The following is a 16,753-nucleotide window of genomic DNA, read 5'->3' on the forward strand; positions in this document are numbered from 1 at the left end:
GAGTCCCAGGTTGGGTCAAAGATACCTGCATTGCAGAGGGCTGGACTACATGACTCTGGGGGTCCCTTCCAATTCTACCCTTCTGTCCAGGCGCCTACCTAACAGGACCGGCCGCAACCCACTGGGAACCTCACCTCCTCCAAGCTCTCCCCCCTCCCCACCCCGCGGCTGTCACTCACCCTCCCCGGCGCCATCCAATCCGCGCTCGGGAGAGGCGGGCCCCTGGCACTTGCGGGAACAGCTGCTTCTGCTACGCGGAGGGAAGTGATGCGTCTGAGGAGTGTGGATGCAGAAAGAGAGGGGGGCGTCCCTTGGAAGAAAAGGGGGGCTGCGCTGAGCGGGGAGGAGCATCGAGCCCCTTGCATTAAAAAACGGGGCGGGAGCGTGCTTTTGCTTCTTTGAAGACCGGAGGAGCGGGAGGGGGGGTTGGAAGAGGCGCCTCTGCAAAGCCTTCCCCCTCTTGCGGCGCATCTGAGGCCTGAAAAGTGAGGTGGGGGGGAGCCAGTTGCATGGAGGGGGGCTGCAGGGCGAAGTTGCTCGCTTGCACCGCCCGCTTCTGGATGTAGAGATTTGCAGAGGCTGGAAAGGAGAAGGAGGGCGCGCTGGCATGGGGGGTGAGCTGAGGACAGCAAGGGCATCGCTGGGGGGCGCCCTCCTCCGTTTGCAGACTGCTGCAGGGAGGGGTGGGTAGGCAGGTAGGTAGGCAGGCAGGCAGGCAGGCAGGCGAAGCTGCTGGGCTCTCTTTGATTCTTGGAGGTCTCCTCTGGCTGCTGGTGCTGCTGCCCTCCCCCAGTCTCCAGCCTCCGCTGGGCCCGGGCCTCCTCCACGCTGGATGCCCTCTGCCGCCTGCGCCCAGCTGGAGCCGTGGGCCCCCCATGCGCCGCCCCCGCTGCCGCCCTCTATGTTCTACGTGGGCTTGTTCTTCGTCAACCTGCTGATTCTCTACTACGCTTTCCTGCTGGAGTACATCGCCCTCAACGTCGGCATCGTCTTCCTGCCCGAGGACATGGATCAGGCCCTGGTGGATCTCGGGGTGGTCTCCGACCCGGCTCTGGGACTCTACGAGCTGGACAGCGAGGTGGAAGTGCTGGACGGCTACTGGGAATAACTCGGGCCCCCTCCCCGAAAGAGCAACTGGCACGGGCTGGGAAGAGGAGCGCCGCTGCATCCAGATGTGGGCACAGCTGGACGGACCCTTTGTAGACTGCGATGAGGGCACAGGGACAGCCCAGCTGGGCAGGTGCCAGGAAGCCCTCTGCCCCGCCTGCCCCAGTCGTGGGTTTTCTGCTTGAGCTGGAAAGACTGGGGAGAGGGCCACCGACTTTTGGGGGTGCCATGCTAAAGGCAGCCAAGACAGCGACGAGGCAGGAAGAGGGAGCCAGAGTTGGCACGGACGGACAGGGTCCCTTCAGGGCACTGAAGTAAGTGGCATTTTACGGTTTGATTCAGCTGTGCAGTGGGGAAGAAGTTGCACGTTGGAAAGGTCTGGGGGCGGGGGTATGATCCTGTATCAGAGTTCTGCCAAGCTGGCGCCCTCGAGGTTTTGTACTACGACTCCCAACAACAGGTGCGTTGGCTGGGGTGTGTGTGATGGGAGTTGTAGTTCGCAACGCCTGTTGGGCAGAGGCTCTTGTACATATTGGCATGCCTCTATGACGATCCAAGCGGTTGCTTTTATCTACCTTCCCCTTTCCCCGTTGGCAGAGCAGGTTCAAAACTCGCCCAGGTAGAAGGGACTGCTAGGTGCTCCCCCCAAACCGCAGTGGAACACAGAAAGGGTAAGATTGTCGGTCCATCTAGCTCAGTATTGTCGACACAGACTGGCAGCGGCGCTCCACATCGACTGGGCTGCCAGCCCTATCCCTAGATACAAAGAAAGAAGCCTCGTGGTGCAATGAAGTTGGTGGTTCAAGCCCACCCTGGGATGGCTGTGGGCAGGATTCCCTTCCAACTCTGCGATTCTACAGAATCCCATTCCTCGTGATTCGGTATAAAAGGCTGCCTTATACAGAGTCAGATTGAGGTCAGTATTGTCTACACTGGCCTGCTGTAGCGTTCCAGGGTTGTAGAGTGGGGACAATCCCTGGATTGAATTTGCCGACCTTCTGTCTAACGCATGTTTAGCACTGAGCACTCTCTGCTATGTGATGCCTCTAATCTGACATGAACACCAGCCATGAAAATGCAATGAACCCCCCCCTCCCAACAAGGCTGCTTGCGCAGTTTCACTCATTCCTAACCCACCCATAAGATGGGGCTGGGGCACCCATTTCTGCAAAACCCCGTCTCCTCCCAACACATTCGGCAAGGGTATTTTGTGTGCATAGTTCAGATCCGCACCATGCATTTTGCACATCCTTAAAAAGTGTGTGGCTTTCCCCCAAAGAATTCTGGGACCTGTAGTTCGTTAAGGTTTCTGGGGACATGTAGCTTTGGTGTGGTGAAACTACAGTTCCCAGGATTCTCCAGCGGGAAGTCCTGTTTGCCTGAACGAAAAAGCTTTCATCAGGTGCCAAGAGTGCGGTGAAGGTGCCTGCCTGCCGTCAATAGGCGGGGAGTTCCATAGTGTGATTTCTTTTTTTCCTTCAAATTTTTTTATTGATTTTCACAAAATTATAGACACACACACAAACAAACAAACATAAATCATAGCCTTGTTAAAACTAATCTTATTAACATTAAGTGATTTCCTCGTAGCCCCCTAGTTGAATTTCAGTGCAAATCATCTTAACAGTTTTCCAAATCAAAATTCTTATAAACTTAACTTAATCACTTAACTTCTTTCTTACCGATTCAGCATTAAACATATTAATTCATCACATTACATATTTAAATCCTAAGCCTATCTGGTAATTGCAAGCTTTTTCCAATTAATTTAATTTAGCGTATTTAACTAAATAGTCAATTTTGTCCATTCTTCCTGATACTCCTCCTTCTGGTCACAGTCTCTTCCGGTCAGGTCGGCTAGCTCTGAAAAATCCATCATCTTCATCTGACATTCTACCACAGTTGGTACTCAAAGTGTGATTTCTTGCAAATGCAGAATGAGTATTATGCAGAGAGAGTGGATGGGGCCTGAGCATAGCTGTCAACTTACAGATTTGAAAATAAGGGACCAGCAGCCTCGAAAATAAGGGATCAGCAGCCAAAATAAGGGATCAACAATTACTTTGATAAAATACATATTTTGTTGCATGCAAATGGCTTTAGATACCTATCAGGTCCATAAATTACCATATAGCATATATTCAGCACAAAAAAACAGCAACAATTTGTTGTTGACAAAGGACAGCTGGACGGCAAAATGTCCTGAGACGGCCCTGTCAAGCCATATCGGTGGTGTAGCATGGGTTGCCAGAGCCCAGGGCAAGGAAATTATTATGCCACCTTGCAGCACTGCTGCTGCTGCTGGACAAAGCTGCAGAGCAGCAGTGGGACATGTGTGTGACCTCCTCAGGCTGGGGCGCTGCCACCGCTGTGAGCCTTGCCCTCTGCCCGCCTCCACCACCAGTGGGGGGCGCAAGGGCCTACCCCAGTGGTGGCCAAACTTGGCCCTCCAGCTGTTTATGGACTACAACTCCCATCATCCCTAGCTAACAGGACCAGTGGTCAGGGATAATGGGAATTGTAGTCCCAAAACAGCTGGAGGGCCGAGTTTGGCCACCACTGGCCTATCCTTCCCACTTCTTGCTCAGTGTGCTGCTTCAGTGAGGCGGGTGGAACGGGGAGCACCTCCAGTCGGGGCACCAGCTGCAGAGGCTCCCCCCTAACAATGGTTGCACCCAGCGCGATCACCTTGGTAGCCTCCCCCCCCCCACGCTGCGCCTCTGGCACCCTTAGCAAACTACAGTCCCAGGATTCACTGGGAGAAGCCATGCTTAATTAAAGTGATAGGATACTGCTTTGAATGTGTAGTGCAGATGGGTCACAAACTTGCCCCCTTCCTCAGATGGTTTGCCTAGGTCTGAACTCAGGGCCGGATTTAGGCATAGCTGTAAACGTTTCCCTTTTTTTAAAGGGAAATTCCCTTATTCCGAATAGGATTCCTCGCAAGAAAAGGGAAAAGTTGACAGCTATGGATTTGGTAGGTTTGATGAGGCCCTAAGCTACCGAAGGCAATGGGGGCCCTTTATATATCCAGCTGTCCTTTGTCAATAACAAGTTGTCTCTAGTTTTTGTGTTGAATATATGCTATATGGTAATTTACAGACCTAATAGGTATCTAAAGCCATTTACATGTTAACATGTATTTTATCCAAGTAATTGTTACAACCAGTCCGTGCAGAATGTAGGCACCCTATACATAAAGGTAAAGGTAAAGGGACCCCTGACCATTAGGTCCAGTCGTGACCAACTCTGGAGTTGCGGCGCTCATCTCGCTTTACTGGCTGAGGGAGCATGTAGCCAGCATGACTAAGCCGCTTCTGGCGAACCAGAGCAGCGCACGGAAACGCCGTTTACCTTCCTGCCAGAGCGGTACCTATTTATTTACCTGCAGTTTGACGTGCTTTCGAACTGCTAGGTTGGCAGGAGCAGGGCCCGAGCAACGGGAACTCACCCTGTCACGGGGATTCAAATCGCTGACCTTCTGATCGGCAAGTCCTAGGCTCTGTGATTTAACCCACAGCGCCACCCTATACATAGAAATGAGCAAACCAGTGATATTTTAGGGAGCAGGCTAGCAGGTGGGGCCCATTACTTACATCATAGGAACCTACACAACACAAAACACTGTTGCTGTATGCAGGTTTTATTTTATTTGTTTTTTTATCTTATATTTTGGAAATGTACATCCAGGTTTTTTCCCCTTTAATTTTTTTTGGGGCCCCCCAAGAGAGTGGGGCCCTAAGCTATAACTTGTTTAGCTTATACATAAATCCGGCACTGTCTGAACTGCACAATGCTGTGCTCCCAGTGTGGAGTCTGGGAGCTGACCATCACGTTTCCTCCATCAGAGCATTTGGTTCCTCTTCACAGGTCCCCCAAAGCACCCCCTCCCTTTGACCTGAGTCGCAAAGTGCACTTTTGGCCATTTGAGCCGAAATACCGTTAATGCACTGACTTTGCAGAAAGACGGTGGCCAGACGGAGAGCATTAAAAGGAATCTGTCGCTGCCCAAAGCTGTGGCAATTGTTGCAATGCAGGGTATATAAAAAGCAGAAGGCTTTGGCTTGGCACTGCCTGCGCCTCGGGAATCCATCAATGTCATACAGATTTAGCAAGCGCAGGAGATGATCTGGTTTCAAAACAGAAGATGTTATTGACCGCTCAGCCTCCAGGAAAGCTGGGTAAAACGGTTTATGGGTTCCCTGCAGTAGGAACGGCAGAATAGGAAAATACTAATACCTGCTTGCATTAGGTAAAGGTAAAGATAAAGGGACCCCTGACCATTAGGTCCAGTCGCGGACGACTCTGGGGTTGCGGGGCTCATCTCACAACTGGCTGAGGGAGCCGGCGTACAGCTTTCGGGTCATGTGGCCAGCATGACTAAGCCGCTTCTGGCGAACCAGAGCAGCGCATGGAAACACCGTTTACCTTCCCGCCGGAGTGGTACCTATTTATCTACTTGCACTTTGACGTGCTTTCGAACTGCTAGGTTGGCAGGAGCAGGGACCGAGCAACGGGAGCTCACCCCGTCGTGGGGATTCGAACCCCCAACCTTCTGATCGGCAAGTCCTAGGCTCTGTGGTTTAACCCACAGCGCCACCCGCATCCCTCCTGCTTGCATTACCTGTGATAATTGGCATCAGCCTTGGGGAAGGGTTGTAGCTCAGCATGCTTTGCATGCAGAAGGTCCCAGGTTTGATCCTCAGTATCTCCAAATAGGGTGTGGAGAAAGAGTCCTGTCTGAAAATCTGGAGAGGTGCTACCAGTCAGTTCTGGGATAGTTGGACCCATTGTCTGACTCGATAAAGGAGAGTTTCCTAACTTCCTATTTCAACCTTTTTTCCAGAACCATGCGGGATCAGGGCGTGTTGAATAGCTTAACTTTCAAATTCAAAAAATGAGGGGTGCTAAGAAGTTGTAACAGGACTTGGGGATTCAAAAGATGATTTGGTTAAATTAATATAATTTAGTTTTTCTTGTTAAGTAAAATGTGTGTAAAACTGCATAGAACTCAATACAAATGGTAGATGATGATGATGATGATTATACCTGGCATTTCCAGAAGGTAAAATAAATAATAATGATGATGATGATATGGGTTTTTTGTGGGGGGGGATATTGGGTTGGTGTTTTTATTTTTACTAGGCATTTTATGGTTTTATATCTTGATTTTATTCTGTGAACCACCCTGAGACACCCCTGGGTATAGGGTGGTACAGTGGTGCCTCACAAGACGAAAAGAATCCGTTCTGTGATTCTCTTCATCTAGCGGTTTTTTCGTCTTGCGAAGCAAGCCCATTGACGGATTAGCGGATTAGCGCTATTAGCGGCTTTTAGAGGCTTTTAGCGGCTTATCTGCTGATCGGATCAGCTGATAAGCGGCTTAGCGGCTTAGAAAAGGGGGGAGGGGAAAAACCAGCAGGAACTCGCAAGACATTGTCGTCTTGCGAAGCAAGCCCATAGGAAATTCGTTTTGCGAAGCACCTCCAAAACGGAAAACTCTTTCGTCTAGCGAGTTTTCCATCTTGCGAGGCATTCATCTTGCGGGGCACCACTGTATATAAATTCAATCAATCAATCAATAATTAAATTTCTTTGGTTTTCCAAAAGCAGTTTATGTGCTTCTTACACCAAGCTAAGTATTGTCCAGTCACAAAAATAATAGCAGGTATGAATTCCTCACACCCCAAAACTTGTTTTTAAGGCCCCCCCCCATTGCAGAAATGTGCAAACATTTACGTTTCAGACCTTAAAATGGCATGCCCTGGTTTTTGTAGGATCTTGCTTTATCTGGGGAATGGCCATAACTCTCGGGTGTGGAACATCTGCTTCAGATGAAGGTGGTCCCAGGTTCAAATTCCAGCATCAGGGAGGGACCCCTGCCTGATACCCTGCCAGTCAGTGTAGGTAACACTAGGAGCTACTCAGAGGGTAGGACCTGAACCCATGGCTTCAAGTCACAAGAAAGGAGATTCCTACTAAACATCAGGGTGAACTTTCGGACAGTAAGAGCTGTTTGACAGTGGAACAGACTCCCACAAGAGGTGGTAGACTCTCCTTCCTTGGGGGTCAGATGATTATCTGTCAAGGATGCTTGTTGAGATTCCTTCGTTGCACAGGGTTGGACTAGATGACCCTCAGGGTCCCTTCCAACCGCACAGTTCTATGACACTGACTCAGAATAAGGCAGCTTCTTATAGTCCTAAGAGACAAACGTGTATTAGGAAAGTAAGAAGAGCCCCGCTCAATTGGAGCTAAGGCTTTCTAATTCAGCATCCTGTTTTCAGTCTCCGACCAGATGCCTGTGTTAGTAAAGGTAAAGGTAAAGGGACCCCTGACCATTAGGTCCAGTCATGGACAACTTGGGTTGTGGCACTCATCTCGCTTTACTGGCCGAGGGAGGCAGCGTCCAGCTTCTGGGTCATGTGGCCAGCAGGACTAAGCCGCTTCTGGCGAACCAGAGCAGCGCACGGAAATGCCGTTTACCTTCCCACCAGAGCGGTACCTATTTATCTACTTGCACTTTGACGTGCTTTCAAACTGCTAAGTTGGCAGGAGCAGGGACTGAGCAACGGGAGCTCACTCCGTCACGGGCATTCGAACCGTTGACCTTCTGATCGGCAAGCCTTAGGCTCTGTGGTTTAACCCACAGCACCACCCGCGTCCCTGCCTGTGTTAGTAGTCTCCATTAATTCCAATAGATCTACTCTGAACGGGACTAACACTGAGATGCAACCCATCAGGGTTTGAGCATTCTGAAACAGGGAGGGAAATCACTTTCTATTTCCTGCTTAATTTCATCCTGCTCTGCCCTCTCCCTGGGCGTGCTTTTCTCTTGTGTAACGTTTCCTTTTCCTTTTTTGAAATCCAGATTTGCACACGTTTTCTGCACATGTGAAAAGGAAGCTGGGAGCACCAGATTACGGGGAAAGACGGCACGGTCGTGAACTTGCATCTTTGCGAGCGGAAACGGCTTCCAGAGCAACGTGGGCTTCCTAACAGCCTGGCTGAGGATGTCCTCAGTATTTGCTTGTTTTTCAGGGATTTGCCATGATTCTGCAGGAAACCGATTATGCACAGCTATCAGAATTTTTGCTTAGAGATTCCAGAAGGGCTTCCAAGTCACGAGAAACACTGCCGGGTCATTTTTAATGGTGAGCCGGGCTGCCAATCACACGTCACAAACTTCCAGGGAACGGAGAAGTCGATGCCGATATGTTGAGCTAGGTGGTACTGTCAGGATAAGAAGCCTGAGTGCAGGCGTGTGGTGAGAGGGGGACCAGATATTGGTGAACTACAAATCCCATCAACCCCAGCAAGCACGGCCAAAGCCCAGGGATGATGGGAGCTGCAGTTCAGCAAAATCTGGAGGGCCAAAGATTTTCCCCACGCCTGATAAATTGGTTGATGGAGCAAGATGGGGCATGGTTTTACATGGTGGGGGAGACTTACAATTATACAGATATTTCTGAACTACAACTCCCACCATCCCTGAGCATCAGCCATGCTGGCTGGGGGCTGACGGGAGTTGGCACTGAACCACATCTGGAAGGCTCCCAATCCCTGTTTTTTTAAGGGGCGCTGGAAAAACCGCCATGAGATCTCAAGAAGTATTGCAAGAGAGCCCTGGCACATTTTTGCACCGTCTGCACACAGTTTGAGGGTTGGTTTTGGCCGTCCCCACAACCTTGCATGCGGTCCTGGGCCCAGTTTGCACAGACCGGTCTCATAAGGGTAGCCACCTTCGGTTCAGGACCTGGTGCATTCCTTGTGTATCACCAGTACAACTCTGCAATGCACGTGAGTGGTTGCTTTAAAAAATCTCTGCCATGTCGAAGTTTGTCTGTGTATGGAAAGTTTGCGTGTTGTTAAAGGAGCCTTCTCCTTGACATGTTAGATTTCTGCAAGCAAGGGAGAGTTTGATGTGGGAACACTTGCATCCGGAGTTGTTACTAGCCCACAGGGACTGTAGTCTGCATCCTTCCTAAAATGTGCAGAATCTACTCTGCCATCATCATAACCTCCCAGCTGACAATCTGCATTTGCTGTCGATGAGCTATAGAACAGGTCACACTTTTCTGAAAGGAAAAAACCCCCCACCCTAATCCCATTAAGCTTCAGGAACTCATTTCATAACTCTCAAAATGTCGCCTTTTAAAGAGAAAAAAAATGAAGAGAATTGCAGGGAGTCGGTGCGTCTGCCACACAGTGTTACGGGAAAGAATTGCTTTTGTAAGTATTTTTGTAATTTTGGGAAAGGAAGGGGGTCTTGTTAATTCCTACGTTATTTTGCCTAGTGTTGAAATGCAGTTCTTATGTTTAAAAAAATAATAATGTAAAAAGCAATATATTGATAACCAGCCTCTTTCAAATACACAAGTATGCAGGTCAACTGATCGAGAGTGTTGCTCATTCATTTATCTGTGAAGCGGTTTCAGTTCCCATGTCTTCTTGCGGTTATCTTGTGTCGCGCCAGACAGCAGGACCCGAGCCATTGTGCTCCGATGACAAGCAGAATTGTTGAGAAGAAACCTTGAAAGGCGCTGCCTCCTCCATTAGAGGCTTTTAAGCTGAGCTTGGATAGCAGTTGATCTGCTGCATTCTGCCTGCGGTTGGATTTGCAGCCCCAGCTATGTTTCTAGGATAAATAGCCCTCTCTGCAACCATCAAAGAAGGCGCTTGCAAAGAGATTACCTAAAAGATTTCACACACATTTATTGAAGATTATACGCATATTTACTGAAGGTTGCACACACGGTAAAACCGTGTTCAAATGACTCACAGACAGAGATAGGGAGGGGGCGTGGGAAATCTACAATGGTCTAATAAGAAATGTGTGTACAGTGGTACCCTGGTTCTCAAACGCCTTGGTACTCAAACAACTTGGAACCCAAACACTGCAAATCCGGAAGTAAGTGTTTCAGTTTGTGAACTTTTTTTGGAAGCCGAACATGTTCTGTTTTGAGTGTTATGCTTCCAATGTGAGTGTTACGCACTTAATAATAATAATAATAATAATAAATTTTTATTTATACCCCACCCTCCCCGGCCAGAGCCGGGCTCAGGGCGGCTAACACCAGTAAAATTACAATAAAAACATAAGGGGGGGGGGGCAATTTAAAATACAGGTTAAAAATACAATTTAAAATTCCATTTGGAGTGTCTGTTTTTCCTATTTATTTAGTGCTTTTGTTTTTGCGGCTCTTTTTTGTTTGTTTTTGTGACTGTGTGCAACCCAGTTCAGCTACTGATTGATTGATTGATTTTGTGACTGCAGTACATTGTTTATTGCTTTCATTATATGGATCAGTAGTCTCGTTAGATAGTAAAATTCATGTTAAATTGCTGTTTTAGGGGATGTTTTTAAAAGTCTGGAATGGATTAATCCATTTTGCATTACTTTCTATGGCAAAGTGCGCCTTGGTTGTGGAACGCTTTGGTTTTGGAACGGACTTCCGGAACGGATTAAGTTTGAGAACCAAGATACCACTGTATACACAAAAAGACCTTGCACTGCTCCACTGTCTATTCATCTGCTAAAGATCATTTTGCAGAAACTGCGCTTTGCATTCTCTTCTGGCTTCTCAAAACCGTGTCAAGCTATTTCCCAAATCCATGCCTCCAGGACAGAGGCCCCCATAGCCGGATGTTGTCGATTTCCCATTTTCATTCATGAAGCATCCCATGAAAAACGTCAGGTTCTTCGTCCTCCGTTCGGAAGGATGTGCCTGTCAAGTCATAAACACATACATCTTTTCTGGCTTGCTTTTATTAAGGGCGTAACATCAGAAGAGTCTTGCACCCTGATTTCACAGTGGTCACTCAGACGCCCCGATGGGAAACCTCCATGCAGGACCCGAGAGCGAGAGCCACACTCCTCTCCTGTGGTTTCCAGCATCTGCCATTTATTTGGGAGCATTCCTGCCTCCAACCGTGAAGGCAGTGGATTAAGCCTTTGGGGCTAGTTGCCATCGGTAGCCCTCTCCTCCATTAAAAGGTAAAGGGACCCCTGACCATTAGGTCCAGTCACGGACAACACTGGGGTTGCGGCGCTCATCTCGCTTTATTGGCCAAGGGAGCCGGAGTACAGCTTCCGGGTCATGTGGCCAGCATGACTAAGCCGCTTCTGGCGAACCAGAGCAGTGCACAGAAACACCGTTTACCTTCCCGCCGGAGCGGTACCTATTTATCTACTTGCACTTTGACGTGCTTTCGAACTGCTAGGTGGGCAGGAGCTGGGACCGAGCAACGGGAGCTCACCCCATCGCGGGGATTCGAACTGCCAACCTTCTGATCAGCAAGTCCTAGGCTCTGTGGTTTAACCCACAGCGCCACCCACGTCTCCTCCATTAATCCTCTTTTAAAGCCCCCTAGTCTGCATTCTGAAGCCAACGTTTTCACGCGATCTTCTCCCTGCGGTGCTAAGCAATGCAAAGACTTAAGGGTGGTCTCCCAATTAACAGTAACTCGGAGCAGACCCATAGAAATAAATGGACATGGCTAAGCTAGGTCCGTTGCTTTCAATGGGTTTGTTCTGAGCAAAAGCTAGCTGAGTACAACTCAAACACACTTTCCTGCTAAGAGCTCTCAAGTGGGCCAAGAGGACATAGAAAGAGTTGGATTAGACCTGCAGTGGCCAGCGAGAGGCATTCCTTCCTGGGAAGCCTCCTGGGAACTGAATGCCTGTACAGTGGTGCCCCGCAAGACGAATGCCTCGCAAGATGGAAAACTCGCTAGACGAAAGAGTTTTCCGTTTTGGAGGTGCTTCGCAAAACGAATCTCCTATGGGCTTGCTTCGCAAGACGAAAATGTCTTGTGAGTTCCTGCGGGTTTTTCCCCCTTCCCCCCCCTTTTCTAAGCCGCTAAGCCGCTTATCAGCTGATCCGATAAGCTGATAAGCCGCTAATAGCGCTAATCCGTCAATGGGCTTGCTTCGCAAGACGAAAAAACCGCTAGACGAAGAGAATCACAGAACGGATTCTTTTCGTCTTGCGAGGCACCACTGTACTGGGTTAAAAGGGAAAATGGGTGGGGCAACAGAATCAATTTCCAACCTTGCCTTCCAACTGTCGGTGGCGCCAGAGCCAATGATAGGCAGAGCCCATCTGCACTGCACATTTCAATAGGTGGAATGATACCTTGAACCGTTTTTTAAAATAGTAATAATAATAATAATAATAATAATAATGCATTTTCATTTTAGTTGATCTGCTTTCAGACCCATTTAAAATTTATTTGGCGTTCAGGTCCCTTCTGCGCTGTACATTTGAAGCATGACGATACCACCTTAAACAGGCACAGCTTCTCCCAGAGAATCTTGGGAAGTGTAGTTTGCTAAGGGTGCTGAGCGATGTGAGGAAGCCCCTTGTTCCCTTCACAGAACTACATTTCCCAGACTGGTTTAGCGGTCATTCCCTCTTCCCAGGGAACTCTGGGAATTGTAGCTCTGTGGAGGGAACAGGGGTGTCCGAACAAGGCCCTAACTAACTACATTTCCCAGGATTCTTTGGGGGAAGCCATGACAATTGAAAGTGGCACGATGCTGCTTTCAATGTATAGAGCAGATTGGGCCTTAGATCAGTGCTAGCAGAATTAAAGAATTCAGACACAGGTCTATATAAACATAAATAACATTTAAACTACATATAGGGACGCAATTTATTCCAGCGGCAGAATCTGGGGGTTTTAATATCTGACCACAGTATCTGAGATGGCTGGCAGACAATTCCAGCTCCACATATTGAACTCCTGATAATGGATGGGGAGGCATGGTCATTTGAGGGGGGGGGGCTGGAATCAGCAGGAATATTTCATTTAAGAGGGACTATCACTTTTTACAGGAGAGCAGAATGCAGGAGCCAAGAACATCCTAAATACTGATTCAAAATACTTACGCATTTCAAAATCCCAACCTTGTTTGGCCCTGGTTTTGCTGGATCTAGAGTAATCTGATTCGAGAATCCAGCTGCTGCAGATGATCTAGAAGTCCATGGGGAATAGTGGGGTTCCATAGCCTGAAAAAGGGGGATTGAAGAAAAGAAAACAGAATAAGGAAATTTGCTTTGTTGAAGCCCCTTATCTCGAGCAAGGATATACAAATCTATGGATTTCAGTTTCTCACAGATTTTGTATTTCCAATTTTCAAATCTCTTCATTTCCATGTAAGTTTGCATTTCTTTCAAAGTCTTCATTAAATATCAGCATTTCAGTACAAATTTCTCCTAATACAAACAGCTTTGCATGCCCTGTTGCCCCAATACAGACGTTTTCGCAAGGCATTTCCTCCCAATGCAATGCATTTTTAATGTTATTTTTCAATAATATGCATTCTTATGCACACTTTATCCTGGTGCATGCATCTTTCTGCACATTACTTGGTACCGCATTGCAAAATTTGGAGAAGCAAAGATTTCAAAAACGGCTGTGTTTCAGTTCATGCAATTTGCAAAGTGTGTTCACCTTTCAAATGTTTAACTGCATTGCATTTCTCCCCCACCATTATTAGTAAAATTACACACATGCACATATGGGTAAGATATGCAAATAATGGAAGAGACCCTGGTAGAAGGGAATGGGAATCCAGATAATATAGAGAAAAGATTCACAATCATGGGTTTTGTGTATTAATGGTAAAGGTAAAGGACCCCTGGACGGTTAAGTCCAGTCAAAGGCGACTATGGGGTTAATAATAATAATAAATTAATTTTATTTATACCCTGCCCTCCTTGGCCAGAGCCGGGCTCAGGGTGGCTAACACCAGTAAAATTACAGTAAAAACATAATAGGAGGGGAGAAAAACCAATTTAAAATACAGGTTAAAATGTAATTAAAAATGCAGTCTCATTTTCAAAGTAGCCCATAGATCAAAACCATAAGGGGAGGGAAACATAAGGCACTGATCTCGCTTTCAGGCCGAGGGAGCCAGCGTTTGTCCACAGACAGCTTTCCGGGTCATTTGGCCAGCAGGACTAAGCCGCTTCTGGCACAACGGAATACCTTGGCGGAAACCAGAGTGCACGGAAACGCCGTTTACCTTTGCACCGCAGTGGTACCTACTTATCTACTTGCACTGGTGTGCTTTCGAACTGGTAGGTTGGCAGGAGCTGGGACAGAGCAATGGGAGCTCACTCCATCACGGGGATTCGGACCGCCGACCTTCTGATCCGCAAGCCCAAGTGGTTTAGACCACAACGCTACCTGTGTGGTCTACTGGGTGCATTGGGGAAGCCATGACTGTTCAAAGGGGTATCATACGGCTCAAAATGCATGGTTTGGATATGACCAGGGACGGCACCCATCTGAGAGCATTTGCGTGATCAAGGTGGGATATCAAGCCAGCCAAAGACTTACGCCACACTCTGGACGCGGGGACATTTCCTCAAGCTGTCCGTCAGGTGCTGAGCTCCAGCAGCCGTTATCTTGTTGCAATGGATGCTGGAAAGAAACGAGCGTACCAGCTGTTAGCCTAAAGGAGCCGCCTCTGCTTTGCTAAACCTCAGCAGTAGCAGGGTGGCCCTGCGTTTCCTTACTTCATTTGCTTTAAATATTTAAAACATTTAACACACACACACACATTTCAATTCTCTCCCCCACCCCCCACATTTCCCAGTTTTTCAACCCTAAGCGTTTCATAACATAAAAACAACAAACAGCGCCATGAAAGCAAAACCACCACCAGTGAATGAGGAGGGGGAGGATCATAGAATTGTAGAGCTGGAAGGGACCTTAAGGGTCATCTAGCCCAACCCCCTCCTCTCTGGGAATCTCAGCTAAGGCATCTGGAGCGCCACCTTGAGCTCCTTGGTGGAAAAGGTGGGGTATAATTTAAAGAAATCCACAGATTTATAGATGTGTGTGTGTGTATATGTGTATGCATATACAGTGGTACCTTGGGTTACATATGCTTCAAGTTACAAATGCTTCAGGTTAGACTCCGCTAACCCAGAAATAGTACCTCAGGTTAAGAACTTTACCTCAGGATGAGAACAGAAATCGTGCTCTAGCGGCGTGGTGGCAGCAGGAGGCACCACTAGCTAAAGTGGTGCCTCAGGTTAAGAACAGTTTCAGGTTAAAAATGGACCTCCAGAACGAATTAAGTTATGAACCCGAGGTACCACTGTGTTTTGTGTGTGTGTGTGTGTGTGTATACACACACACACACACACACACAAATAAAAATGTAATGGGGGGGGGGAATTGTTCAGATAGAAGCAGGGGCCTGATTTCATGCGACAGGGAAAGCCGAGACAGAAAGATACAGCCTTACAAGATGTCTGCAGCAAATGATGGTTTGTGATTCATGTAAAATAAGGGTAAAAGGTAAAGGACCCCTGGACGGTTAAGTCCAGTCAAAGGCGACTCTGGGGTGCTGCGCTCATCTCACTTTCAGACCGAGGATGCCGGCGTATGTCCACAGACAGCTTTCTGAGTCATGTGGCCAGCAGGACTAAAGCACTACTGGCGCACAGAGAACCGTGATGAGTGCTAGAGAGCACGGAAACGCCGTTTACCTTCCCGTCGCTGCAGTACCTATTTATCTACTCACCCTGGTGTGCTTTCAAACTGCTAGGCTGGCAAAAGCTGGGACAGAGCAACAGGAGCTCACTCCGTCGCAGGGATTTGAACTAACAACCTTGCCATCGGCAAGCCCAAGAGCCTCAGTGGTTTAGACTACAGCCCCACCCACATCCCATGTAGGGCAGAAAGAAGGGCATCCCCGAAGAGAGGTTTTGGTTTGGGTGGCTTGGGCAGGTTCTGGTGGGGGAGGAAGAAAGGAGTATAGAAGGCAGGAAGGGAAACCCCACACAGAGCGCCTTGCAGTATTTATTTATGAAAATATTTGCATACCATTATAACATGGGGGGAAATACCTGGAGGATGAAATTAATGGATTATGCAGAACTTGATAAACTAACGGGAAGGATCCGAAACCGGCGGGACCAGAAGTTTACCAAGGACTGGAGTAAATTTACGGATTATTTGAAAAGTATTTGTGACGACCAGACGACGTTTATAGGTTTGCAAGAAGTTCTGTGAGGAATAATATTAGAAATATTGCAAAAATGGAGAAGGAGACGTGATATGTTAAGAGATGTAAAGGCAATATTAAGTTAGGAAATGCGTAAGAGGTGATTAAAACGGAGGATTATCAGAGGTGCTGATGGAAGTCCAATAAGAATGTATTTGTGATAAATTGTGTGGTATGTTTTATAATTTTGTATGTTAAAAACCAATAAAAATATTAATATATATATATATATATATCATGGGGGGAAATACCAAAGCTGTTTACAGCAATAAAACCACTAAAAAGCCATTATAAGCAGACACCAGTCAACCATTGTGAAAGCACCTTGAACCTGGCTCTTTGTGGGAGTTATGTGCCCTAAGTCTCCATGGCCAAATGTTTTATACTCACTCAAGCACTCTCAAAGAAGCTGTCTCTGGGAGCACTCTGGCAAAATGTTCTGCCCCCGCATCTCCAATGTTGTTATTGTATAAGCTGCAGGAAACAAAGGCAAGTGTGACCGTGGATCTGTCTGAGAAGCAGGGCAGAGCATCGCTTTACAAGAAAGTTCTGCTCGTACGTGTGTTTTTGATCCATCCAAAAGCCTCCGTCCATCTTCAAGTAACAACTCATGCAAAC

The 16,753-nt window shown here is 47.8% G+C and overlaps 2 protein-coding genes across 6 annotated transcripts in view; one reads left to right on the forward strand and one right to left on the reverse strand.

Annotated features, from left to right (window-relative positions):
* The first annotated feature begins 223 nt into the window (after positions 1-223).
* DEXI (Dexi homolog) lies at positions 224-9,503 on the forward strand. Its single transcript, XM_082199973.1, has 2 exons — positions 224-1,421; positions 7,979-9,503. Exon 1 carries the CDS (start codon positions 833-835, stop codon positions 1,106-1,108), a length of 276 nt encoding a protein of 91 aa, XP_082056099.1. The 5' UTR covers positions 224-832; the 3' UTR covers positions 1,109-1,421; positions 7,979-9,503.
* A 294-nt stretch (positions 9,504-9,797) lies between these two features.
* The window catches only part of CIITA (class II major histocompatibility complex transactivator), a 45,153-nt gene continuing 38,197 nt past the window's right edge, over positions 9,798-16,753 (reverse strand). For all 5 annotated transcript variants that reach the window (XM_082199634.1, XM_082199633.1, XM_082199637.1 and 2 more), the window contains 4 exons: positions 16,526-16,609; positions 14,458-14,541; positions 13,002-13,121; positions 9,798-10,835 (listed from right to left, as the gene is read on the reverse strand). In XM_082199634.1, coding sequence (XP_082055760.1) covers positions 13,046-13,121; positions 14,458-14,541; positions 16,526-16,609 — 244 coding nt within the window. In that variant the 3' untranslated portion in view covers positions 9,798-10,835; positions 13,002-13,045. The remainder of the gene's footprint in view (positions 10,836-13,001; positions 13,122-14,457; positions 14,542-16,525; positions 16,610-16,753) is intronic.

The sequence above is a fragment of the Podarcis vaucheri genome, assembly GCF_965113315.1.
Source record: "Podarcis vaucheri genome assembly, chromosome: 14".
Lineage (NCBI taxonomy): Eukaryota > Metazoa > Chordata > Lepidosauria > Squamata > Lacertidae > Podarcis > Podarcis vaucheri.

What these genes read in the sequence shown, in the direction of transcription:
- DEXI (XM_082199973.1), top strand. Translation starts at nt 833, where the DNA reads ATGCCCTCTGCCGCCTGCGCCCAGCTGGAGCCGTGGGCCCCCCATGCG.